Consider the following 27,091-nt stretch of genomic DNA (forward strand, 5'->3'; position numbering starts at 1 on the left):
GGAGCTGCCAGTAGCAGAGCTGACCTACGGGAGGAAGCTGAACAAAGACTTCAGGCCAGTGGGTAATCTTATTACCATAGAGGGGGAAAGCATGATTTTGCTTTACGCAATCATGCTTCTCTGTAGCCTCCTGGTTACTCTTTCAAGGCGTACTTATTGGGCCTGGAAGCTTTTGATCAATATATCAAAATGGGGTTGCTGGTTCATGGGTTGGTTACTGTGGAGCCTAAATATATGTTTTGATTCTTCTGCCTTCTACTTTGAGAGTTTCTTATATCCGGCGGTTCCGAACCTTTCAGACATGTTTATGATCCTCTTTGAGATTATAAACTCTGCCCTCCTAATACAGGGGGGAAGCATTTAGGAAGAGTGTTCCTAGAGAAGGCTGTAAAATCTTTCATGATGAAAATGACAACAAATAAACTCTCTGGGATGGCCTAAATAGGCTGCCTACTTGTCTGGAGGCAGAGGAATTGATCAGATGACACTTTGAAATCACCTTCTATCCTTAAAAATCTGTGGCCTCCTAAGACTATGGACTCCCCAAAGGTGGGGACTTCATCACTTCCCTTCTCTGGATCTTAGTATCCCCTACAAAATGAGAGATTCGAGTAGATCAAGTCTAGAGCTTTAACCTTAGACATTACGATCCTTTACTAACCACCCCCGATAGTCAAAGAAGCCAAATCAGGAGAAAGATGAATGGCTCTGATCCACAAAGCTATGCCCCAGGCCCAGCCCACTTACTGAGGCTGCCCAGCTGCTTGATGATGGCAGCTAGGGTGCTGTTGGTGACACATTCCAGCTCGCTGGTGACCCCATCAGGCAGGGCACCTCGGCACAAGTGCCTGGGCTCAATGTTCCTCTTGACCAGTGGCATTGTCCTGGGTTGTCTTCAGTATCATCTGTGGGGAGGTGCGGGGCAGGAGAGGAAAAGGAGAAGAGGGAGAGTTGAGCTCAGGACCCCAAACAAGACAAGTAGCCCAGGGACCTCAGTGGAGGGCCAGAAACTCCAAGCTGAAAGGCCCAAGTTGGATTCAGCTCCCTAAGTCAGAGAAGTTCTTTAGCCCACTTTAGGTACCTCTTGCTAGGTCATCCCTTTTGGTCTTCCTTAGTATTTAATAGCATTGTAGGTGCCTTTTGCACTGGCAAAAGGCTTTGCCATTCTTATGGTCAGGGTACATAAGGATCTGAATTCTCATTTTACAGATGGGAAAACTGAGGCACTGAGCAGCCAAGGGACTTAGCCAGGATGTGAGCAGCGAGAACCTTCACTGTTGACTTCTCCAGTTGGATGTAGTTACCTGCATATGCCATCAGCCTGTTTTCAGCAAACCAAATGGAAAATGCTAGAAAAGGGCTTGGCTCTTTCCCAGCCCTGGAGAGCATCCTCCTCAGAGCTGGCTATGTGGCACAGCTCCGACAGAGCTCACTCTCTCTTGCTGGGGAAGTGGGGCAGCCTTCTTATTGCCTTGGCAGACAATCAAAGGGAAAGGACGCTGGGTTCTTTCTTGGACTCTCTCCCCAAGAACTATGACCATCCAGACCGCTGGCCCAACGTAAGAGATCATCCCATACCTGCCTCCTTTCCTTCCCCTCCTGCTTCCACTGCCTAGTTCTCTAGGCTGCCAAGCAGTATTAACTGTGGCATCTCACTTGCCCCTCCCCACAGGAACTTTGCTTTAGGGTTTTATGATGTACTTTTAATGTCAGATTGTGTACTGTAGGTCTGTGTGAGACTCCAAACTCTGCCAGGCATCTCCATGATGGAGTCACAGAAATGCCTGCTAGCCAGTCATATAAGACCAGACAAGACAGACCAAAATGGCAAACACTACTGTGCCTCATGGTGAAGCTCCCTCTGGTTGGTCAGCTAACCCCCTTCAGTCCTCCGGCTAGTCACCATATTGGATTCAGTTCAATTTCACTTGATAGGGAAAAGGGCTTGAACCCTGGGCTCCTGCTCCACGTCTGTCACTGACTTACCACCACGAGGGGCCTTCCTTTTCTTTCCTCTGGGCTTCAGTGTGCCCATCTGTGAAAGGGAGCATTAAGGGTCTTTGTGCCCTTGTGTGCCTCCCTGGGTTGCTGTGAGGAGGAGGGAGATGGAAAAACATTGGTTTCATGCCCAAGAAAGGGGCAGCCTGGTCAATGAACCACTACGTTGTTGTTCTACTGCCTCAAAGAAAAACAGTTGGGAGCGGGGTGGGGGGAGGGGGAGGAATAGCAAGCTGAGTGAGAGCTATATAACCACGTCGTATGAGCTTTTCCCTCTAATGAACTAGTTTGTTGTCCAACCAGCTCCCAGAGCCTGGATACTTAGTTTGAAAAGCAGCAGAGATATGTGGCAGTTCATTAGTAGACCCGAGCACCAAAAACTCTCCATTAACTATTATCACTGGGTGCTGGTAGGCAACTGTGGGCACTGCAAAAGAATCCAGGCCTGCTGGGTTTCCAGTATGCTCAAAGGGATGGCAGTGATAGAAAAACCTTCAGAGAGGTCCCGGAGGCCAATTCCAAGACCCCATTTCTCTCCCCTCAAAACAGTGCCAGCCTTTGAATTTGCCTGAGGGACCTTGCAGCAGAGGTGGGGCAAGCTGGCAGCTCCCCCACTGAGGAGGAGTGAAGCTTTGGTGGGCATGAGTCCCTTCTCTTTGGGGAAAGAAGAAAATTAGCCCATTACTATGGCAAAACCTAGAAGCAGTAGCTGCTGAGGTCAGTAATTAGTTCCAAAGCGGGTCCAGGAATGTGTACAGGACCTAATTGGGAAGGGGCTGATTAGGGCTTCAGCCCAGCCACCTGGAATGCCCCCATTTGGCAGATTCCAGTAGAGCTTCTTTTTCCAAGGAGGTCAAGATACTTTCCTTCCCAAATCATCCAAACCACAAGCCCACAGATTACTCTTCTGATTTTATAGAGAAGGAAACCAAGGCCCCGCAAAGAAGGGACTTGGGAGTCTGTAGACCAGCTCTAGACCTCCCTCTGCTCACTTCCTTTCTAGGCCTTAGTTTCTCTCTGTAAAATGAGGGTCTGATGATCTACGGTCTCTTCCATCTCTAAAATTCCAAGGCTTATCACAGAACCCATGAGTGATGAGGGCCAAGATCCAGAACTAGTACTCGCTTTCTATATGCCAAACACTGCCTAGGAACCAAACTCCGTGGACCACAGAGCTGTCCTCCTCCTGCATTGGTGCTGGGGAAGAAGGGCAGGGATGGATACCCACAGTGGAATGAGACTTTCAGAACTGGCATCAAATTTCTAGTCCAGCAAGGTTCTAGTTCTAAGGGGGCTTACTTTCTTTTACCCAAAGTGCTACCGAATGACCTCCAAGCTGCCCTTTGTCAGCCAGCTATCCTGTGCTTAGGGAATACAAACAAACCGTAAGGAATGGGGTTAATCTTCTCTTAGATAATACACAGACTTTATTCTCAAGGAGCTTACATTCTAATATGGAGACAAGAAACCAAAAGAGAACTAGAATACACACTACTAAATTACAGGGGCAGCTAAGTGGTGCTGCAGTGGATAGAGCACCAGGCTTGGAGTCAGAAAGATTTGTCTTCTTGAGTTCAAACCTGGCCTCAGACACTTACTAGCCTTGTGACCCTGGGCAAGTCACTTCACCATTTGCTTCAGTTTCCTCATCTGTAAAATGAGCTGGAGAAGGAAATGGCAAACCACACCAGTGTCTCTGCCAAGAAAACCCAAAATAGGGGCACAAGGAGTCGGACACGACTAAAAAATGACTAAACAGCAACAACAACGCTAAATTATAAGTATATTGCAAAGCCACAAAGTAAAGTGCCTGGTGGAGCCCAGGAGGAAAGTCATTACCAATCAGGGTATTAAGAGGTTTTCTGGAGAATGCAACATTCGAGTCAGGCTTTGAAGGGTGGGTACGAATCAACAGGCACAAGAAGAGGAAGGAGATCATCACAAGCCTGGAGAAAAATGTGAGTGAAAGCACACGGGTGGGGGAAGACCAGAGATGGTAGAGGGGTAGAGTTGTCCAGTTTAGCCAATGCCTTAAAAGAATGGAAGGGAGACATTTGAGATCTGTAAAAGCAAGGTGGAGTGGCACTATGGTGGAGGTCCTGGAAGGCCTGGTAAAAGCACTGGAATTTTACTTCAGAGGTAATAGGAAGCTACTGAAGAGTCTGAGCAGAGGAGTGATGGAACCATATCTGTCCTTGAAAAAAAGACCTTTCTGCCAGCAACATACTACATGGATTAAAGGGAGAAGAGAGCAGAGTCCTATTAGGAGCCTAGTGCACTAGGCCAAGCCAGTGGTAATAAGGACCAGGCTTAGGCTGCTGGTGGTGGGAATAGAGAGGAAGATGGGAGGGAGGGATGGGTGGATGGATGGATGGAGAGAGGGATGGATGGGTGGATGGATAGATGGATGGATGGGGGGATGGAGGGAGAGAGGGCTGGATAGATGGATAGATGGATGGATTGAGGGATGGAGGGAGAGAGGGATGGATGAATGGATGGAGGGATGGAGGGAGAGAGGGATGGATGGATGGATGGATGCAAGACAGGTTCCAGAAGTACCACTGAGAGCACTTGGTAAGTGGCTGGATGTGAGGAGGGTGGGAGAAAAGAAATCTTAAGGTTTGAAAGATGGAAGCTTGAGAGGATGAGAGTAGCACAAGCAGAAATGATGAAGATAAAAGGAAAAGCTGAGTTTGGGACACAGTCTGGTGAACTGCCAGTTCTTCTGCAACCCCGTAATTTGTGTTATTAATAATAGCCCATACACGTCAGCTGTGATACATTTATTTATGTCAAATGATTCATGGTCACAAAGTCTTTTCATAATCATCATTTCATTTGATACTTATAACCCTATGAGACAGTTATTATTATTCCTTTTTAAAAATCAGGAAACTGAGTCTCAGAGGGATCCCAGAATAAGAGTAAGAAAAGCTCACATTTATTGTTTACCAGTGGCTTTCCCCATGACTAAACTGCGAGGCAGGCAATGCATGTATTATCATCCCCATTTTATAGCCGAGGAAAAAGACTTCCGGGGTGAAATGAATGGCTTGTGTAAGGTCACATGGTTAGTGAATGGTGGGTTTAGGACTAGAACCAAGAGAAGTCCAACAATCTTTCCAACATACTGCACGGTGTCTTTCTTCACTCACAATCACTCCCATCACCTGAGTTGAACTGCATTAAGCTGAAACTTGGTGGCATCCAGTATCAGTGCTGGCTTCTGCTCCTTGAAGAATCCCCCTGTGTGCATCTGAACATGTTTATATTGTGTCTCAATGTTCTCCCTCCTCCAGTACTTAGCATACAATGCTTGGTACACAGTGTGTGCTCAATACATGCTGGCTGAATTGCATCACAAGACCAGGGCTCTTGGCACTCACAGGAAGTGTTAGGGAAACCATGAGTTTGGCAAGGCCTGATGCTTCAGACCTAACAAGCAGAGGGCACTACATATCAAAGAGCAAAAGAACTGGGGTTGTGGCCGAAAATATCATACCCAGCAAAGTTAAGCATAATCCTGAATGAAATGGACACTTAACAAATTGCCAGACTTTCAGGATTTTGTTAAAAAAAAACCAAAAACCCTGAACTTAACAGAGGATTTGACATATAAGATCTAAGAGAACTATAAGGTACACATCATAGACTAGTTACAGGGGCATGATAAGGATAGACTGTTTACTTTTTATATGAGGAAATGTAAAACCCATGTCTAAGATTATTATTAGTAACTGGGCAGTTTAAAAAAAAAGACTGAGGGTAGACCTGAGTGTGAGAGGATTCTAAAAAGTAAAACCATTTAGGAAAAGGTAAAAAGAGTAATTGTCATACAAATGAGGTGCGAGAGGAAGAACTGACACAGAGGAATTAGTTGGGGAGGGGGGATGGGAGTTCTGGAAACATTCTCATCGGGAGTAGGTTAAAGAGTGAGCAATACATATACATCTAGAAGGGTATAAAAGGGTATAAAATTCAGAAAGAAATAAAAGGCTAAGGGGATAGGGAGGGGAGAGGATAAGGGAGGGATTTTAAGAGAGGAGGAGGAGAGAGTAGGATAAGGGGAGGCTATAGAAGGGTGTTTAAATTAACGGGAATGGGAGGATAAGGGAGGGATCCTGGGGTGGGGAGGTAGTAGGTTAAGTAACAGGAGGCTAAAATATTGGGTAGAGGTAAAGTAGAGGAGTCAGGAGGGATAGGAAATAAGAGCTACACACAAACATAAAGACCAGGAGTAGAATTTATTAGTGAAAAAAAAGCAGGGGTAGTAATCATGATCTCCAAAAAATTAAAGCTAAAATAGATTTAACCAAAAGAGAAAAATAGGGAAACTACACTATACGTCAGCCATATTAATAAATATTGTTTTAGATTATATAAAATAACTAGACAGTATAAGGTTCGAATACTGCTGTGGTGTAGGAAATGATGACTTGGTGGACTTGGAAAAATATGGAAAGACTCAGACTTATGAAGGAAGATGTTATTCACCCTCAGAGAAACAGAGGACAAACAAGTATACCACGGTCTTGCATAGAGGCATATGAATGTATATGTCTATATATGAGTATGATTATAGATATCCAAGTATATAAATGCATATGTAAGTGTATATATGTATATATGTTTGTGCATGTGTGTGTGTGTGTGTGTACATGCTTAAGTGTAGCCCTCTTGGTGGGGAAAGGGGGAAAAAGAGCAAAGCAAAAAGTGCACAACAGAGAAAAAAGAAAACTCACAAGGAAGCAAAGAAAAGCTGGACAGCTCTGAACACAATGGGTAGTATTTATTATATAGCCTTTCTTGAAATGGAAATTTATTGCTGTCTATTTTGAATCCTCTCTTACATTCTGCTGAGCACACGGCAATGCTTTTTTTCTTTTTCCTTTTGTATTTAAGTTTATAATATGTTTCTTTTTCTTTTCTTATTGTGTATTTAAGTTCTAGTATTTAAGTTTAAAATAAATTAATTAAAAGAAAAAATAAAATAAAAGAAAGAAAATTAGGCAGAAACATAGGTAGGTATGCAATATTGCAAGAAAAGTACGTTGGCGAGGTGTAGAATGAAGCCCTGATTTTATTTGTATATTCTGTGATGAATATACTAATGTCCTTTGCAGCACTACCGTTCTAAGTTCTATTAGGACAGCAGCTAATGGAGAGCTAGTTTCTCTTTTCTTCCCAGCATCAGTTCTTGAGCAAACTTGTATTAAGTGCTTTGGGATCTTGGGTTCTCTGGGGGAAGCAAGCTGGAGGAAACCTTTAATCGACAACAAGAAGGCAAGTTGCTGTTCTCTGTTGCTCTTCATAGTCACCACACACACACACACACACACACATACACACACGAATACAGACACACAGAGGGCATGATGACAGTCTGGTCATAACTGGGTACAGGGCAGGTTGGTCAGCTCATCCTGGGGTTTCTGGGGGTAGGGCAGAAGGGAAAAGCCAGAGAGTGGCCTTGGCATTACTGTTTTCTGAAAACTCTTTATCAGTCTCCTCTAGCACTGATAACTTTCTTTAGGTCCTACTCCCCTGGCCAACTCCTCCTACCAGGCCTGGGTCTGCGAAAGTGGACGTTTGCAACATCCTAGAGGAGAAGAAGTGGGGTGATGGCTAGGAAGAGGCAAATATCCCGACATGCCCCAAACCATGTCTGAGATCCTAACTCCGCTCTGGGGGATTCGGCCATTCAACTAAGTTACTTGGAAAGTTTGGGGAAACGGTTCAATTCAACAAGGATTTATTGAGCAAAGAGGGAAATGAAACAGTCCCCGCCCTCAAGAAGCTTATATTCTACTGAAAGGAAATAGCACGTGAACAAATAAGTTATTACAAGATCCAACAAGGTCCCAATGAACGTGAATAATGAATCCCATGGAGTGGATGCAATTAATGCTATTTGAAGTTATAGTTATTTATAAATATAGTAAATGATTCCAACCCAATAGACATATTAAATAATTTTCTTAAAACTAAGTGTACATCTGGTTATTAATGTAATATAACAACAAAAGATAAGAAAAATCTATTTCTGATTCAAGTTTATTACAACATATTAGAGTAGTTCTAGAAAGTAAAATTTTAAAATGATTGAATATCACACAGATAAATCTATATTGAAATGAGGAAAACATCATTGTCATATTTTAATATTTTAGAAGCCCAGAGTGATCTATCTTCTCTTTTTTAAAATCTTCATAAGCTGATAAGTGCAGAGAGTTTTATCCACATCTCAAATTTGCACACTCACATTCTCACACAATGAACCAAGTGTCACTGACCTGGGCTAGTATCTAAGTGAGATTATTGTCCTTGCAATCTTTTTCAATAGCCAGACTAGAATAACTTGAATATTAGTCTTCGAAAACAGCTTTTATCGCCTCTGTAAAACCTGTCTGATCACCAAAGAACTGGAAGTGACTGATGGTTACAACCTTCTAGAACATGAGGATTTTGAGACTGATAAATAAGCATTACTTTGGTTTTAAAATCCTATTCTTTATTACCTTCCAATAAAGAAGTGTTAGGGGATCAAAAGATACTTTCAATCCAGTTGAGTTTTTTCTTTCTTAGACTTGGAAGGTCTGGAAGGTCTATTTTTCCAGAATCTTCCTTTTATTTCACCTGTGTGTTTTTACTGTTGATTCGAGCATTTTGACATTTTGTCCTATGTTTGAGTCATTATGACCATGTTTTTACTGTTCAGTTACATCAAATTGTTAGTCTATAGATCCCTTGGACATATAACAAACCTGGCACAAAGACGGGCAACTTCAATTATACAAGCCTTTTCTCCACTGCCCTGGCCATGTTTCCATCTGAAGTATTATTTCTTTTGTCCATTTTGTTAGGGTATCTTCTTAAAAAATTAAAACTATCAGTAACAAGGTAGTAATGCAGCAACACATCACATCCACATACAACCACAGGCAAATGCAGACTGACAATGTAGTGGCATGTTATGAAGCCCTCAGCTAGCTTGCATGTATCTCATGAACTAAATTTAGCTTACATTAAATGTGACCTGGTATCATTTTATAATTTACACTAAATTGAATTTTGTATTATTAGAATTAGCATTAATCATGATCTAGCTTTGTGTATTCAAATCAACAAATATGTCATTTCAGGGGGCCCTGACAAGTGGGGGTGGAGGAAATCTCCTATAGAGGAGGTAACACTAGGGCTGAGCCTTGGAGAAAGCTCAGGATTTCAAGAAGTGGAAGTGAGGAGTGGGGGCATTTCAGGCTCATGCCAAAGCACAGATGTGGAGAATGCAGCAAGAAAAGCAAACAGGACCCGATCTGAATAAGGAGGAGCAGGAAATTGTGAAGGTCCAGGTTCTACTTCTCACCTCCACAAGAAAAGTTTATAGAAGTAACTGGATTAAGGAATAAGACCCTGAAGAGAAGGATTCCGAGAAAAGAACAAGAAAAGGTCACTGATGAAGCAAAGTAAGAAAGTGTAAGTGAAACAAATCGGATGCAGCTGTCAAGTTAAGATTGGATAAAAGGCTAGAAAGGCACCAACAAATACTTTGGATACAAGGTATAAATACCCACAAGCAGGAAATCAACCAAGTAAGGCTGAGAATCTTCATCAGTATGGAGAACAGGGAGGATTTCCCAGTGACTTGCATTGAGTGAGCGACATTTCTCTTTTTGCCACAGCCGAGTAACTGCTCCGTATGTTCCAAGTCTAGGACTTGAGGAATGCTTCTCCATACTCCAAGTTATCAGAGACAATGAAATAGTCAAAAAATAAAAAAGAGAAGTGGGGCCTCAAAGGGGGAAAAAGGATTTGATGTGGTAGAGGGGGGACTTGCCCCTCATTGGGAGATTGGAAAGTAGAAGAATGTCACATAGAGGAAGAGGATGATGGAGCTAGATGCAGCTGCTTCTCCTGTAAGGAATGATGATGTAGCTGCAAAGCCACAGGTGGTGGAAGGTGAGAGCTCTTCTGGTGAGGGCCAGAGGAAGAAGAAACAAATAGTGGCCCTTGGCAACACCCTTACTGCAGTGTACTGATGCTATCTGATCACATGGTAGCAACAGAGAGCAGTCTGTTGTCTTCCTGGAGTATGTATCCAAGACATAAAAGAGAATTTTGCAAGGATTGTAAAAATGGATGACTACTACCTACTTTTGGTAATTGACATGGGGACAAATGATATTGCCAGAAGAATTCTAGAAAGCACTACCAACAACAGCTTGGGCAATAAACTAAAGATTGGCTATGAAAGTGGTGCTTCAGAATGTAATTTGGATTTCTGAGCCATAGATTAAAACATAGGGATGATGGACTCCTGGCTAAAGCTTTGGCTGGTGTTATGCAAATCTAATGAAAAGGGATTTAAAATTAAAATGATGAGGAAGGGAGAAATCTGCCTTTGTAAATCCATCAAGGTAGATATGATGAAAGACTTATAGCAACTGAGACACCAAGAAATTCACAAGAGATAAAATCCAAGAAAGGAGCCAGTAGTAAAAGTAAAAGTCTCACATGTCCACACATAGGTGCCCAAATTTACGACAACAAGAAGAACTCAAGATCCCAATGGAAATAGGCAAATTTTACCTCATAGGTATCACTAAGACTTAGCAGGAGTGAAACCCATGACTCTGAGAGAAACAAGTCCAGTAAAAAGGGGTGGGTGGAGGGCAGCATTGTACAATTAAGGTACACTCATGGGAGGAAATCAAAAAAACATAGAAGGGTAACATGCTGGAGAACAATGGAAAGAAAAGCAGAAGTGATTTTGCCCTCAGCAAATATAGATCCCTTGGACATATTACAAACCTGGCACAAAGATGGGCAACTTCAATTATACAGTAGTTTGCTGGTGCTCTTTGTCAAAAGCAGAGTAATAGATAATTTCTTGACTTGCCCCATTGATCAAATTAATCAAGCAACAAATATTTGTTAAGCACCTACTATGGTTTATTCATTGTGCTAGTCATTCAAGAGAGAAATAAAGTGAGAAAGTCCAGATAAACAAATCCAGTGTACCCACAAAATAAACACAGTGATTAGGGAGAGGAGCAGAAACAGGAAAGGCCTGAAGGTTTAGGCTTTTGAATTTAGCCTTACAGAGAGTTTGGGGCATGGGGTTCAAGGAGGCACAGTTGAAGAGGGAACATATTCCAGGCTTGGGGAGCAGTCTGTACCAAGTCCCAGATTTGGGAAATGGAACATCCTTTGGAGGGAATGGCAAGTGGGCCAGCTGCGCTGGTGAGGGGGATGTTATTTGTGAGCAGCTCAGAAAAACGGACTGGAGTCAGATTATGAAGGACTTAAAATGTTAAACAAAGGAGTTTAGGTTTTAACCTAAAGGCAATGGGAGCCACTGAAGTTTACGGAGCATGGGAGTAACCTGGTTAGACCTGACCTTTAATAATAGTCAGTGGGGAGCTGTGTGGAGGATGGATTAGTGAGGGAAGAGCCTGGGTATGGGAACCCACAACACTTTCAAGCATAATCTGCATATTAACATTTTCTTCATCACTTTCTTTAGACAACCAAAAGAAAACCCCACCAATAAATCAAGCCCTGATTTGTTTACTAAATTTTTTTTTTTACTAATTTTCAAGGTGTGAATACTCACACTGAAAATTTAACAATTGTCTTATGAGCTGGCTTGAGCTGGCTCCAGCATAACTCTGATGGAGGGAGACTGATTAGTGGGCAATTGGATTGACCAGGTGATATGTGAGGAGGGCTTGCACTGCAGTGACTGCTGGGTACATGGGGAGATGGGGATAGACATAAAAAGAGATTGAAAGAGAGAGATAGGTGAGAAGTGAGCTCAGGACAGGGCCCTGGGGCGTACTCATGCACTGAAAGAGGAATATGGATAATGAACCTATGAAGGGAACCAAAAAGGATCATTTCGAAGGTAGGATCACCATGACAGAAAAGTGCCAGGAAAACCTGAAGAGAGGAGAATACACAGAAGGAGGAGGGGGTGGGAATCAGTGGCCAACACTCCAGAGAGGTCAGGAAGGATGAGAATTGAGAAAAAGTCAGTGGTTTTAGCTAATGAGAGAGCACTGGTAATTTTGTGGGTAGACGTTCCCAAAAAGTGCTAGGGACAGAAGCCAGATTGCAAGGAGTGGATAAGTGAGTTGGAGGTGAGAAAAGTGGAGGCAGCAAATGTAGAAAGCCTTTTCTAGGAGTTTGGCTATGAAAGGGAAGAAAACTTTATAATGCTAGCTGATAGGGGTGGAGGGGCAACTAAAAATTTTTTAAAGATAGGAGAGACTTGGGAAATTTTGAAGGCAAAAGAAAAGGAGTAATCCTATAAGGAGAGGTGGATAATTTGGGAGAGAATGGTTGAAGGAGGGGCAGACTGCCAGAGGACATGGGAAGGGATGAGACAAAGGGCCAGTTAACATTCCCAAGGAGAAGCGTGCTCCCTCTCTCTCTCTCTCTCTCTCTCTCTCTCTCTCTCTCTCTCTAGCAAATGGGGAGAAGATGAGTGATCTTAAGTGTGAAACTTGGTGGCAGGGAGAGGAAGCTTGAAATGTGTGGCTTTGATTTTTTCAGTTCTGCACGAGGTAAGGTCTGAAAAGAAAGGAAGATCTGGAGTAGCTGCTGTGGAGGGTGTAACAAAGAAATGACCAGGGAAGAGAAAAAGGATTGGGGAGCAGCAGTGAGAAGACAACTGAGGTGGGACAAAACAAATTTACAGTGTAACCAGTCATGTGGTCGTTAGATAATTTGGTCTTCAAAAGGTAGAGGAACCAACAAGGGGAAATCCTATTCTGGATCTGATATTTACCAATAGGAAGGAACTGATTTGGGGAATGAAAATGATGGGAACCTTGTAAAAAGTGATTACTCCTTCCTAAAGTTTGTGATCAAGGAGAGAGGAAAGGTAGGCACATACTATGATGTGCACCCTAGCCTTTAGGAAAACAGATTTCAAAGGGCTCAGGGGAAAAATAGGTAGGACCACCATGGACTAAAATATATAGAGGAAATAAGTACAGGAGTGTTGGAAAATTCTCAAGTATGAAATTCTGAATAAACAAAGGAAAACCATTCTAATGAGGAGAAAATAGAAGCTGTGTAAAGAGAAACAGGCAACTTCCCAACCAACCTGGATTTTTAAAAGAAGGTAGACATAAGATGGAAGCAAGAGCAAACAAAGGAGAATGAATCTAAGTGTGGAATGTGAAGTGTGGCATAAAATAGTGTCAGGAAGAAAGGAAAGAAAGGAAGGGAAGGAAGGAAGGAAGGAAAAAAGAAAGGAAGGAAGAAAGGGAAAGAAAAAGAGGAGAGAGAGAAGAGAGGGGAAGAGAGAAAGAGAAAGAAAAAAGGAAAGAAAGAGAAAAAGAGAGGGAGAGGGAGAAAGAGAGAAAAAGAGGAAGAGACAGAAAGAGAAGAAAGAAAAAGAAAGAAGGAAAAGTTCAGAATGATCAGAGGCTGGAAAGGAAAACTCAGGGTTTCCCTAATTGTTTAGGAGGAAAGCAGAGACAAGAAGGGACAAAGCCTTGGGGCCTCTGACCATTTATGACAAACAGAATGCACAAACATCTGGGACTTCTTTTGGTTCTGTTTTCTTGGCCAAGGAGAATGATCTTACCAATGGGAAGTGATGAACAAAATTGGCTAGCATGAAGTAAGGCTATGGAAAGAGAGCCCCCAACTGCCCTTGATGAATTCAAACTACTTGGCCTGCAGTCTTAGGGACTGAAAGAACTGGCAGATATGATTCTTAAGCTCCCCATGGTGCCATTCAAAGGCTCCCAGAGAATGGGAGAGGTACCATAAATTGGAGAAGGCTGAACGTTATCCTGACTTTCAAAAATGGGAAGAGAATAATGGGAAGAGTGGCAAACTAGTGGCCAATGAGGTTTGACTTTGATTCCTGGGAAAATTCTAGAACAGACCACTAAAAAACCAGTTAGTGAACATCTAGAAAAGGAAGCAGTGATCACAAAGAGTCATCACGGGCAGCTCAGACTTGGGGAGAATGGCAGCCAGGGGTGGCAGCCTAAGGAGGTCTGTGCCCCAGGTGTATGGCATGGCTGGAGCTGCTCATGTCAGCAACCTGGCTCCTACTGCTATGCCCAACTCCTCCTGCCATCACATCCATTGCAGCCTGCTGCTGGGGTAGCTGCTCTCAGGCCTAGCCCTGTGGTGCCCCTGCCACCCTCTGGCCTAGCCCTGTGACCCACTGCCTTGCAGCAAGACTAGAAAGTTTAGAAGCTGAAAACCTCCATTTTGGTCTACAAGCATCCTTTGTTCCCTTTCCCTTTCCTTCCCTCCAATCATCTGATGCTTTACTGGCAGCTTTGAGAAGAGCTGGGCCACTGCAGGTCACTGCTTCTTCACTTTGGTCTTCTATGTCTCTTCTGTCCTTCTCTTCCTCCTGCTTGAGGTCTTTTGGCTTTGGGAGAGTAGAGGACACCATGGATTTCACTCCAGTGGCTTTTTCATGTTGAACGTCAGCTCCATTAGCATATGAAGAAGAGTTTCATTCTTTGGGGTCCCTGTACTCTCAGCAGTGATACCTTGGCTCCTGTTGGTTACCTCCTGGTTTATTCCCCAAACCTCTTTCCTCAGCAACATTGGTGGACTCTGATTGGCTTTATCTACAGTTGTGGTTACTGATCATGCCTCAATCTCTTGGAGTCAGTTGCACTCAAACTAGAGCTTGTCCGAAAGATGGAAGGATATGCACTAGACAGTAACAGAGTTGGGTGGGTTTCCCACTGGCTGAATGGCTAGACTAGAGAGTGGGCAGTAATGGTTTGATGTCAGCTTGACAGAAGGTCTCCAGTAGAGTGGCCCAGGGATCTATGCTTGGCTCTGTGTTGTTTAAAAACTTTTTTTAACCAAATGATTTAAAGACATAGATGGCAAGCATATCACATCTGCAAATGGCACGAAGCTGGGAGAACTAACACACTAGACAAAGTGGGGATCCAAAAAGATCTTGACAAGCTAGATCACTGGGCTGAATCTAATGAGATGAAATGTCAAGGTCAAATGTCAAATGTCAACCCTTGGACTGCCAAAAATTCACCTCACAGGAAGCAGCAATTTCCCTGAAAGAGATCTAGGGGCTTTAGTGGACTACAAGTGCAGTGATGTGTGAGCTCAGAAAGCACAGTATGCCTTGGGCTGCACTCTGGAGGTTAGAGCTTCCAGGAATCCACTCTGCCCTGACCAGGCCACATCCCAATTAAGCTCCATTCTGGGCTCCACAGCTCAGGAAGGGAACTGATAAGGTGGAGAGAAACCAGGAGGGTGAAGGGCCTAGAGTCCATTCAAATAGGAGGCCAGGTTGAGAACTGTGGCTGCCCAGCTGAGCCCAGTGACTGACTCGTGGCAGGAGTTCAACAGATGCCTGATTGATTGATTGAGAGAAGACTGGGGGAAGGGCATGAGAGCCATGTAGAAGAAAAACTGGACTTGGGCAATGCAGAGGCAAATCAGGCTTGTGGGTAGAATAACTTCCAACTAATGAGAGCTACCCCCTAATGGTGCAGGGCTGCCTCAAAGGAAGTGGGAAGGCCTCTTCTTGGAGGCCTTTGAGCAGAGGCTGGATGACCACTTGTCATATAGGTTATAATAGTGACTTTTTCTATCAAATGAAAGGGGCACTAGGGATTCTAAGAGGCAGAGTAGAGGAAGGAGTGAATTGCAGGCATGGAGATGGGAGGTGGGAGATGGGAGACAGGAGATGGGAGAACCGGAATGAGAAAAGTGCCATGGGGGAGGAACAGTAGAAAGCCAGTTTGCCTGGATTGGCATGCATGAATGTAATGAGACTGGAAAGATAGGTTGAGAGGCAGGTGGTGTAGTACTTTAAATGACCCAAAGAGGAGTTTCTATTTGATCCCATGGCAACAAGGAAGCAATGAAGCTTCCTGAGTAGGGGAGGCACCTTGGAAAATAACCTTGGTGGTTGTGTGATAGACTGGAATGGGGAAAATCCTCAAGGCAGGCACACCAATGAGGAAGTTACTCCAAGGAGCTGGGAGAGGCTACGAGGGCCTGGACTAGGGTGGTGGCTGTGGGGCTAGAGGTGCCAAGTCTCGAAACATGAGTGTGAGTGTGGCAGTGGAAGCAACAAGTAAAGAAAGCTTTTTTTCTAGGAATTTGGCTGTGAAGGGAGGAGAGATACAGGCCAATAGCTCAAGGGGGCAATGGTGTCAATAGAACATATTGTCAAGAATCAGGAAGACCTGTAGGTGACCTGTAAAGGGACTGTGGATAAAGAATGAAGAGTAGAGAGAGGGAGAATATAATGAATGGGGAAAGCTTGCAGAGGAGGCTGGAGTGAATAGGTTCAAGGACACAATTAAAGGGCTTGGCCTTGGAGAAGAGGACCATTTTATTCCTCTGAGACTGGAGCAAAGGAGAGAAATGGGATGATTTTGAGAGTTAGAGGACATGAGTTCTAATCCTGACTATGTGTATGCCTCTGGGCAAGTCCCCTCCCTTCTGTGGGCCCTACTTTACTCTTCTTTAAAATGAGGGCATAAATCAGTCTACACTTGAGGGTCCTTTTTGGTTCTAGGTCCTTTGAGGTTTCTGGGCAGTCCTTCCTTCTCTACCCTGTGCTCTTATATGGCTTCTCCTCTTTTTCTAGTCAAGGGAGGCCTGATCAACTTGTCTTCACTAGCCATGAGAGGCTGGCATTGGCTTGAAGCCCCAAACTCCAAGGTGATCCATGGAAGCTCTATTTGCAGAGAAAAAGGGGAAAAGTGAAATCAAACTGAATGGAGACATAGGAACCTTGTGCTCCATTCCTGGTTATGTTCCTAACTGTGTGGCCTTTGGCAAGTCACTTAACCTTGACAGTCCTCAGGTTCCTCATCTGTAAAAGGGGGATTAGAATACCCAATAGGATCAGTGTCAAGAAAGCTCGGGGGAAACCTCAAAGTGCTACAGAAATGGGAAGAGTTATTATTGTTATCATTAGTTGACCTCTAAGGTCACTGTTGGTTGACATTCTACAATTCTATTTTTGGAAGTGAGTTTCCCCTCTTTTCCCCGAGTATCCAGAGGGGGAGGGGAGATGCTAGAAAGAGCATTGGAGGTAGAGGTAGCATGCCTTGGCTCACATCCCAGTTCTGCTACTAAGCTGTGTGACTTTGGGTCATATTCTTCCTCTCTCTGAGCCTCAGTTTCCTTATCTGTAAAAATAAGAGGAAAAAGTATTTATACTAGGGTGGGAGAGGGGAGCAGTTTAGTAATTGCAAAATGACACTGAATATAAGCAGAGAAAAGAGAAAGGAAGGAGGAAGGGCCTAGATAAACACTGAGGTAGGGATGGCTGGGAGACCTCCCAGGGCACACAGCTTCAGACTATTTTCCATTTGAATGACATAGTCATTGTATCCAGTCTCATTTCCTTCCAAGCGAGGTTCATCTGTGGAACCGGATGTCCAGAATTTGGGTCTAGAGTCATTTGAATATTTCAGCTGCTCACTGGTAGGATTTTCGTAACAGCACATTTTCATAGAGGTTCCAAACTGATATGCATACATTACCTCTTTTGAGTCCCATAGCAGTGAGATAGCTAGGACAGCATCACCCACATTTTACAGATGGGCAGAGAGAGTCAAGAAAGTGATTTGGCCAAAGTCACAAAGCAGTGGCTGAGTTGGGATGAGTAACCAGTTCTCCCGACTTCCATGAAGCCCGGTAGTCTTGCCTTTCTTCCTCTGGAGCAATTCTGGTCAGAAGCTGAGTAGGGAAGGGTGGAAACCACTGATGGAGTGTGGTTTAAGAGTTCTGAGGGGATTTCATTCATCAGCCTTCCCCTTTCCCCTGGAAACTAGCTGTGGTCTGGTCAATTCTTCGGAGAACTCAATGGCTTCTTGCTGGGGATTCCCAATCTCTTGTGCAGGCTTATGTCACTTTACCAACTCAAGAAGTGCATGTACAGAGACAGCTGAGCTCCCTCCTTTCCACCGCTCCCCCACCCCCAGCCAGAGAGGTACAGTTAAGCATCTAAATGTACCACACTGTAAGTGGCTTAAGTGCCGGCGCCATTCATCGTCTGGGCTGCCAATCCAGGGTCAGATTCTGAGAAAATGTTAATATGAATGTAGATGCAGGTACAGTAAAGCCTGCCCAGCTGAGGTCACAAAAGGAATAATCAGCCCTGATTCTCCAACACTGGATTCAGACTGTGGTATGGGAGAGCTAGAAGGGAGCTCAGAACACAACCCCTTAAAGGGAGCTGGCCACTGAAGCCCAGAACTCCCTCCCTGCACTCCCCCTCACCACGGCCTGCATGGGGTTCCCCGAACAGATCTGATGCCCAGGCCAGTCCTGTCTATCTGTCTATTAAGAGAGAGCCACACGTCCAATGACCCCCTGTGCTAGTTTATCCAGCCCAGTTTTTCTTCCAGGCCCCTCAGTGCCAGGGCCTCCCCTCCCAGCTATATAGTGCCTCCAAAGGCTGGGAAAGGAGGGCAAAAAGGGGGAACCAACACCTACTACGAGAGAGATGAGGCTGGTATAAGCCTAACCCTGGAGGAGCACAGAGTCAGTCTGCTGTCTGGAATTGTAGCTCTAGTCCTGCCTACTTCTTCCTGGTCCTTAGTTTAACAAAGGGTGGTAAAAGCAAGGTTTGGGAGAACTGGTCAGGGTGTCGGGCAGTCACTAAAGACTGGCTAGGGCCTGTCTGTGTGGAGCTACAGAGGAAAGAAATTGATGTTTTATCATCATCAAATCCAGAGTCCAAAGCTCTAGGAGTCAGTTCCTCATCAATAGGGAGCCAGAAGAAAAGGGAAAAGAATCAGGCAGGGCTTGCAAGCTTTCTGTGGGTTAAATAGTGAGGAGGAACTGTATGCCCACTCTGCCTCAGCAAAGTTCCCATGAGGGAATGTGGTGCAGTGACAAAAACTTGTAGGGGATCCATTTTCTAAACCCAGAGAATGGGTGCTCAGAAGGACTAGGATTCTGCAATCCTGGAATGCTAAAACCCCAGAGGAAGAGTTTCTGGCTTATGGAGGTTAGGAGCATCACATGGGCTTCAGGACAAGTGGACTCACCCCTTGTATCCAGAATGGTGCCACCACATCTTCCATTAGAACCTTCTATTTATCTCCATCATTGCTATTAGGTGAACAAGATTGGGCCTATTTTGCATATTGAGAAATTGAGGCCAAATAGATTCAGGATGTTGGCTACTGCCAGGCCTAAGAAGGCCTAGCTCTTAATAAATTTGTATTGATTGACTGATAATAGGATTGCTATCCTAAAGAAATCCCTCTTTATCCTGGGATCATAAATGGTCCTGGGGAAGCCAATAGGTTCCCACTGTTTAAAAAAACAGGCTCAATTACTATTAAAAAAGGATACATCAAGATGGCGGCTGGTAAGCACAGACTAGAGTGAGCTCCGTACCCGAGTCCCTCCAAAAACCTATAAAAATGGCTCTGAACCAATTCTAGAACCGCAGAACCCACAGAACAGCAGAGGGAAGCAGGGCTCCAGCCCAGGACAGCCTGGATGGTCTCTGGGTGAGGTCTTTCCCACACGGAGCTGGGAGCTGGGAACAGAGTGGAGCAGAGCCCAGCCTGAGCGGCGTGGACGATCCAGACCAGAAGCCGGGCGGAGGGGGCCCTAGCGCCCTGAATATGTGAGCTGCAGCAGTTACCAGACCCCTCGACCCACAAACACCAAAGACTGCGGAGAAGGTTAGTGGGAAAAGCTGCGGGAGTGGAAGGAGTTCGCGGTTCGGCCTCCAGCCCCGGGGGCAGCGGAGGTGGGACAGCTACAGCTGTTGTTACTTCCGGCTCCAGGCCCACCTGGTGGGAGGAATTAAGTGGCGGATTAGAGCAGGAGTGCAACAGCCTGCTGAAGATCTAAGCCCAGTCTGGACTGGGGGTCCTTGGGGAAGGAGGAGTGCGGCTCTGACAGAGCTGGCACCTCCCCCCCAAACGTAGAACATAGAACTCGTTAGTCTACAAGCAGTCATACCCCACTGAAAAACTCAAGGGTCAAGTTAGTTGATTGGGAATATGGCCAGGCAGCGAAAACGCGCCCAGAATCAGTCTCAGACTTTGGATTCTTTCTTTGGTGACAAAGACCAAAACACACAGCCTAAAGAAGACAACAAAGTCATAGAGCCTACAACCAAAGCCTCCAAGAAAAACATGAACTGGCCCCAGGCCATAGAAGAACTCAAAAAGGATTTGGAAAAGCAAGTTAGACAAGTAGAGGAAAAATTGGGAAGAGAAATGAGAAGGATGCAAGAAAGCCATGAAAAACAAGTCAATGACTTGCTAAAGGAGACCCAAAAAATACTGAAAAATACACTGAAGAAAACAACACCTTAAAAAACAGACTAACTCAAATGGCAAAAGAGCTCCAAAAAGGCAATGAGGAGAAGAATGCCTTGAAAGGCAGAATTAGCCAAATGGAAAAGGAGGTCCAAAAGACCACTGAAGAAAATACTACTTTAAAAATTAGATTGGAGCAAGTGGAAGCTAGTGACTTTAGGAGAAATCAGGATATTATAAAACAGAACCAAAGGAATGAAAAAATGGAAGACAATGTGAAATATCTCCTTGGAAAAACCACTGACCTGGAAAATAGATCCAGGAGAGATAATTTAAAAATTATTGGACTACCTGAAAGCCATGATCAAAAAAAGAGCCTAGATACAATCTTTCAGGAAATTATCAAGGAGAACTGCCCTGATATTCTAGAGCCACAGGGCAAAATAGAAATTGAAAGAATCCATCGATCGCCTCCTCAAATAGATCCCAAAAAGAAATCTCCTAGGAATATTGTTGCCAAATTCCAGAGCTCCCAGATCAAGGAGAAAATACTGCAAGCAGCCAGAAAGAAACAATTTGAGTATTGTGGAAACCCAATCAGAATAACCCAAGATCTGGCAGCTTCTACATTAAGAGATCGAAGGGCTTGGAATGCGATATTCTGGAGGTCAATGGAGCTAGGATTAAAACCTAGAATCCCCTACCCAGCAAAACTGAGTATCATGTTCCAAGGCAAAATATGGATTTTCAATAAAATAGAGGACTTTCAAGCTTTCTCAGTGAAAAGACCAGAACTGAATAGAAAATTTGACTTTCAAACACAAGAATCAAGAGAAGCATGAAAAGGTAATCAAGAAACGGAAATTGCAAGGGACTTACTAAAGTTGAACTGTTTTGTTTACATTCCTACATGGAAAGATGATGAGTATGATTCATGAGACCTCAGTATTAGGGTAGTTGAAGGGAATACGCATATATATATATATATATATATATATATATATATTTATGTGTATATATATATATATATGTTTATGTATATATATAAGTGAATGTGTATGTATGTATATATCTATGTGTATATGTATGTATGTGTATATATATATATATATATATATATATATATATATATATGTAAAAGAGAGAGAGAGCAGACACAGGGTGAGTTGAAGATGAAGGGAAGATATCTAAAAGAAATAAAATGAAATTAAGGGATGAGAGAGTAACATACTGAGAGAGGGAGATAGAGAGAGATAGAATGGGGTGGATTATCTCGCATAAAGGGGGCAAGAGGAAGCAGTTCTATGGGAGGAAGGGAGAGGGTGGGTGAGGGGGGAATGAGTGAACCTTGCTCTCATCAGATTTGGCCTGAGGGGGAATACCATACATACTCAGTTGGGTATCTTACCCCACAGGAAAGAAGAGGGAGGAAGATAAAAAAAAATAAAAGGCGGGGGGGGGGATGATGGAGGGGAGGGCAGATGGGGGTGGAGGTAATCAAAACAAACACTTTGGAAAGGGGACAGGGTCAAGGGAGAAAATTCAATAAAGCGGGATGGGTTGGGAAGGAGCAAAATGTAGTTAGCCTTTCACAACATGAGTATTGTGGAAGGGTTATACATAATAATACATGTGTGGCCTACGTTGAATTGCTCAACTTCTTAGGGAGGGTGGGTGGGAAGGGAAGAGGGAAGAGAATTTGGAACTCAAAGTTTTAAAATCAGATGTTCAAAAACAAAAAAAGTTTTTGTATGCAACTAAAAAATAAGATACACAGGCAATGGGGCGTAGAAATTTATCTTGCCCTACAAGAAAGGAAGGGAAAAGGGGATGAGAAGGGAGGGGGGGTGATAGAGGGGAGGGCTGACTGGGGAACAGGGCAACCAGAATATAAGCCATCTTGGAGTGGGGGGGAGGGTAGAAATGGGGAGAAAATTTGTAATTCAAAATGTTGTGAAAATCAATGCTGAAAACCAAATATGTTAAATAAATAAATTGCATTTAAAAAAAAAAAGGATACATCAAACCAGGGCCCTCTCTTCCAGTTCTGGCCAATCCAGTGACCCCAAAGCAAGTCCTGTGGCTCTTTAGCCACATCCTTCTGGAGAATGGGAGGCTCATAAACAGGGCAGCTGGACCACTGGTCAGCGGGAAGGGAAGAAGATTTAATGAACTACTAGTAGACAAAGGAAGGCAGGGAACAAAAGGGTCATTCTTCCCTTCCCAAGGCTGGAAGGCTGCCTGCATGACAGAGAGGGAAATCAGGGCCAGCAGCATGACAGAGATAGCTGAAAAGTGCATTGTACAGGGGGCCCAGATAGGGCTAAGAAATGCTTCCGTCTTGCCTGGAGGAGAGTCAAGGCCAAAGGCAACTAGGGTCCTGGGCTGGGTTGGGAGGAAAAAGAGGGGCTCTCTAGTCAGGAGCCTAAGAGCTGCAGGCTCTAGTAAAGGCACAGGGTTCAGACTTGCCCCCTCCCACCTTGCTGGCCCATAATAGGTACACTGGAGCCACCCAAGCACCTAATGGGTGACCTAAGAGAAGCTCAAAGGGGAAGGCCCAGTAGGCAAGAGGGGAAAAGATGGCTTCAAGCAGACGTCAGCAATACTGAGATAGAGAAGGAACAATGTTTAGGAACCTCAGAGGTCCTGGTTAAAGTCACAGTAAGAAGAAACAGTATTAGGTCACCCCATGAGGAAAGCCAAATGGGGCCCATTGCTAACTTCCCTCACCGTCTCCCTACCCTCCGACATTTGGCTGCAGGTAAACAGACACACGATGGCACAGGCCTAGTAGGTCAATGATGATATGAAGGGATAGCACATAGGTGGTGATGAGCAGGTGGTCTCTATTTCCACTGAGGGCAGGACAAGAGGGAACAGTTTGAAAGGTAAGCAGGAGAGAATGATGGGAGATCCTGACAAGACTGTCTTCTTACCTTAACTGTGGTCCCACATCTCCAAAGGCCTTCTCTACCTGGGCATCCTCCTCTGTGCTTACATCCTTCAAGGCCCAACTCAGAAATAACCTTCTTTCCTGGTCACCACAGCCTTCAGAATGGATTTCTCCCTTCTACAGCACTGTCTACTGTCTGTTCTACTTAGTGGACACCTATAATACAAAACTGCCTCGGGACTGAGGCTATTTTTGTGTGCGTGTGTCCTGTCTTCCCCCTAGATTGTAAACTCTCCATCTCCATGACAACTATTCTAGCACCCCCCCCCCCCCCCCCCGCCACCCTGCCCCAAGTCTTCTCAGCATAGACATCTCAAGTTCCTTCGCCTGATCCTTACACAGCATGATCCTAGATGGCACGAGTTTGAATCCTTTTCTGGGAGCCCTCTTTGGGTTGAGCTCTAGCTCTTCAGGGTCTGACCTCAATGCCCCAGACATGATCTGATCAGAAGAGGGCAGAGGGCCTGCCTCCTCCCTCATCCTGGACTCTCAGCTTCTGTCAAGGTACCTTGAAATTGCCCTCATTTGGGGGACAGTCACTGCACAGACACTGCAGACTCCTACAGAATTTCCCAGTCTACTCAAAGCCCCGTGCCCTACCTTCAAGCTGCACCTCGCCCCCTCAGACTGTGATGCTGATTTTTAATGCAGTTTAGACCTTGCCATTTATTCCTCTCAGGTGTGCTCCCCCCACCTGTTGAGATATCTTTGGGTTCCGATCCTGTCACTGTGTTGAGGAGCCCACGCAGCCTCCCAGCATCTCCAAATCTAATAAGTATTCCATCTATGCCTTTCCCTAACTAAGTCTGATAAAAATATCAAACGGAGCCTGGCTCTCCCTTCCTCATAGGTCTCTCTGCAGAGATCCTGGAAGCCCTTGAGAGGAAAGTATTTTTACCCCAAAATGACATCATAGTAGACTAAGGTATCATTCCTGCCCCCCAAGAGGCTTTTTCATTTTATGGTTTTAATTAATATTATAAATAACAACTAACGTATCTATAGCACTTTAGTGTTCACATCAGTAAGCTTGTAAAGTGTCACTGGTCTCATTTTCCAGAGAAGGAAGTAGGGTTCAGAGGGGTTAGTGACTTACCTATGGTCACATCCTCACTGGCACAAGAGACAAGTCTTGAGTCTTGGGTTCCACGCAATAATTGGGAATTCCTCTAGAGAATCTCCTAAACCTAGGAAAAGACTTTCTTTCAGAAGGCTCCCCCAACCTCCCCCACCCCCATTCTGTACCTTCCTCTAGGCTGTATTAATTTAATGGCCTTATTTACCTCGGAATCTCATTAGCACATTTGGATAGCACAATGCAGAGTGAAGATGTGGTAATTAGTCAACACCAAGTCACAGCCACATACAGAAGAAGAGGGGCCTGCTGCTTCTGCTCCAGCAAGATAGAGATTCCCCTCTCTCTGACCAGAAAGGCTGGGCAGGATAACCCCAAACTCCCCTCATCTCCCCCCAATTTACCTTTCCCCACATTCTTGGTCTTTCCTTACCCTTTTTACCAACCAGATGGAGACAGGTAGGAGGCCAGCTGTATCCACTTAACCTCTGATTCACTGGTCAGTCTGTAGGAAAGATAGGTTGTTAAGGTATTGTTGGACTGGGCCAAGAAGGCCACCTGCTGTCCCTCCCTGCCCTCCCTCCCCAAAGGACTAAGGATTTCCAATGGAACGGGACCTTAGAGAATGTGAGGTCAGGCCTCTCATATTACAGGTGAAGAGACTGCCCAAGTTCACGTGATTAGTAAAAAGCAGGGCTGAGATTCCAAACCAAACAGCCAGGAGGATGCCCTGGGACCTGCCTTTGGGGTGAGAGGAAAGAGGAACCAGAGAGTCAGGAAAAGCCGGTACAGAGAAGTACGGGCAGGGTAGAGAGATACTGCTACACATTCAGCTAGTTATCTCTCCTACCCAAATGACCTGCCTAGCGGTCAGCCAATGACTAAATTTAACGAAAAAAAGTAGGCAGTGGCCTCACAGCTTGAGGCCTTGGCCATGATCTCCATTCTGTAGCCCCTTTCTTTCCCTTTATTGCCTTGCAGAGGGTACAGGCAAGGGGAACATGAAAGAAGAGAAACTCGGACACTTCCCTGTTGCCCAAAACCTCAATGGGGAAGGAGGCTGGAAGTATTGGTTAAGATGATGCATTTTATTCTAGAAGATGGAAAAAGTCATTATGAAAATACAGAAACACTAATTCAGTGCTGGTAGAGCTGTGAAATGGTTCAACTATGCTGGAAAACAATTTAAAATTATACAGCCAAAGTTACAAAATTATTTCTACCCTTTGACCCTGGCTGTCCTCTACTGGGACAATCACCTACAACACAAACAGATTTACATCTCCAAACATGTTCCGAACTGCAATATCGGTGATAACAAAAACCTGAAAACAAAGCGTCTAATGGCTGAACAAATTATGATCTAGGGAATATAATGGAATATTAGTAAATTAAAAACATGTAAAAAAGTCACCTTGAGGAGACAACAAAACTGAGTATACACGATGTTCCCTGTTATGATCGTGCCACCCAAGGTGAAGAACATATTCTACCCTTGATCAAACTTTGTTTTTCAGAAAATGTACTTTGTGAGTTTGTGGGAGAGGACTTGCCTGGGTGCTTGTGGGGAACTGTCTTTTATGTCAAAACAAAATATATCAATAACTTCTCTAAAATAATTGTAAAAATAAGAGAGAGAATTTATATTATTGGGGAATTTTACTTACCCAGGTACTCGCTGGGGCCCCAAAATACCCATTAAATGACAATTTACCCTAAGCTCTCAGCTTCAAACTAGACTCCTAGGCTCCAAGCCACTGAAGCAACACAATTGTTAAGTTCAAAATAATAGGTCTTCTCCCCAGAAATCCAAGTCCATATCTGTTACTCACTAAGGGTGTGAAAGTCCTTTACCCTTTCAGAGATGCAGCTTCCTCACTGGGAAAATGAAGGCATTAGATCCCTTCAGATCCTGCTCCAGGAGGAATGGTCTAGGAGAGGATGTGGGCATGGGAAGGGGTCACCTCTGGGATGGAGGATCTAAGTGGGGCCTGAGAGCTTTCTGCACCCACAAGGCTAAGAGGCTGCCATGGCAACAGATGAAGGTGGGCATCAAGCCAGGGCCTTTACCACTCTCAATTCCCTCCCTCTGTTAACCCCCATCTCCAACACACACAGAGCACAGAATGTCTGTACCCCGAGAAGAGGAGCCAACTCTTTTCTAAACCCTTCCATCTTTCCCACAGTGAGCTTAGTGAACAACAGCATCCATTCAGCCACTTGCCCCCTCTCCTAGCATAAGGCCTCCCCAAAAGGCCCCTGTTTATCCTTCCACCCTCACATTGTGGATAGGGGTCTCTTCAACTCTTATCTGAGGATGCCGCAGAAATACAGGGATCTGTCAACTTTTTAGGTAAAACTATAAAATGTTAGAGCTGGAAAGGACCTTAAAACATACAATCTAGAACATTTGAGCTAAAACAGGCAATCCAAACCTCTCATTTTACAGAGGAAGAAACCAAGCCATAGAAAGGGGGAAAGATTTGTCTAAGGTCACAGAGCTAGTAAGGGGCAGAGCCCAGACTAGAAGGGAGTCTTCTGATTGACAATTACTACCCTGACTTAGCCTTAGTTTGCACCTGACCTTGGATCAGCTCAGCTTCTCTTGAATCCCCTTAGCCCTAAAACACCCAAACCTCAGTGGAAAACTGAAATGGGAGGGAGGGGTTGAGAGGGTTCTCATTGACACAGTCAACTATAGAATCTCAGGATGAGAAAGGACCTTAGGGGCCATCCTCTCTGTAGTGTAAACGAGTAATCTGGTTGTTGTCCTTTGGATGCTCTCTAGTCTAGGCAGCT

The 27,091-nt window shown here is 44.5% G+C and overlaps 1 protein-coding gene across 1 annotated transcript in view; it reads right to left on the bottom strand.

Annotated features, from left to right (window-relative positions):
* The window catches only part of LOC118832803 (wiskott-Aldrich syndrome protein family member 3-like), a 48,783-nt gene extending 23,996 nt beyond the window's left edge, over nucleotides 1-24,787 (bottom strand). Inside the window, exons 1-3 of the mRNA XM_036740158.1 lie at nucleotides 24,726-24,787; nucleotides 24,314-24,404; nucleotides 748-905 (exon numbers count right to left, since the gene is read on the bottom strand). Coding sequence (XP_036596053.1) covers nucleotides 748-880 — 133 coding nt within the window. The 5' untranslated portion in view covers nucleotides 881-905; nucleotides 24,314-24,404; nucleotides 24,726-24,787. The remainder of the gene's footprint in view (nucleotides 1-747; nucleotides 906-24,313; nucleotides 24,405-24,725) is intronic.
* Nucleotides 24,788-27,091: the final 2,304 nt, after the last annotated feature.

This window comes from Trichosurus vulpecula, chromosome X (assembly GCF_011100635.1).
Source record: "Trichosurus vulpecula isolate mTriVul1 chromosome X, mTriVul1.pri, whole genome shotgun sequence".
NCBI lineage: Eukaryota > Metazoa > Chordata > Mammalia > Diprotodontia > Phalangeridae > Trichosurus > Trichosurus vulpecula.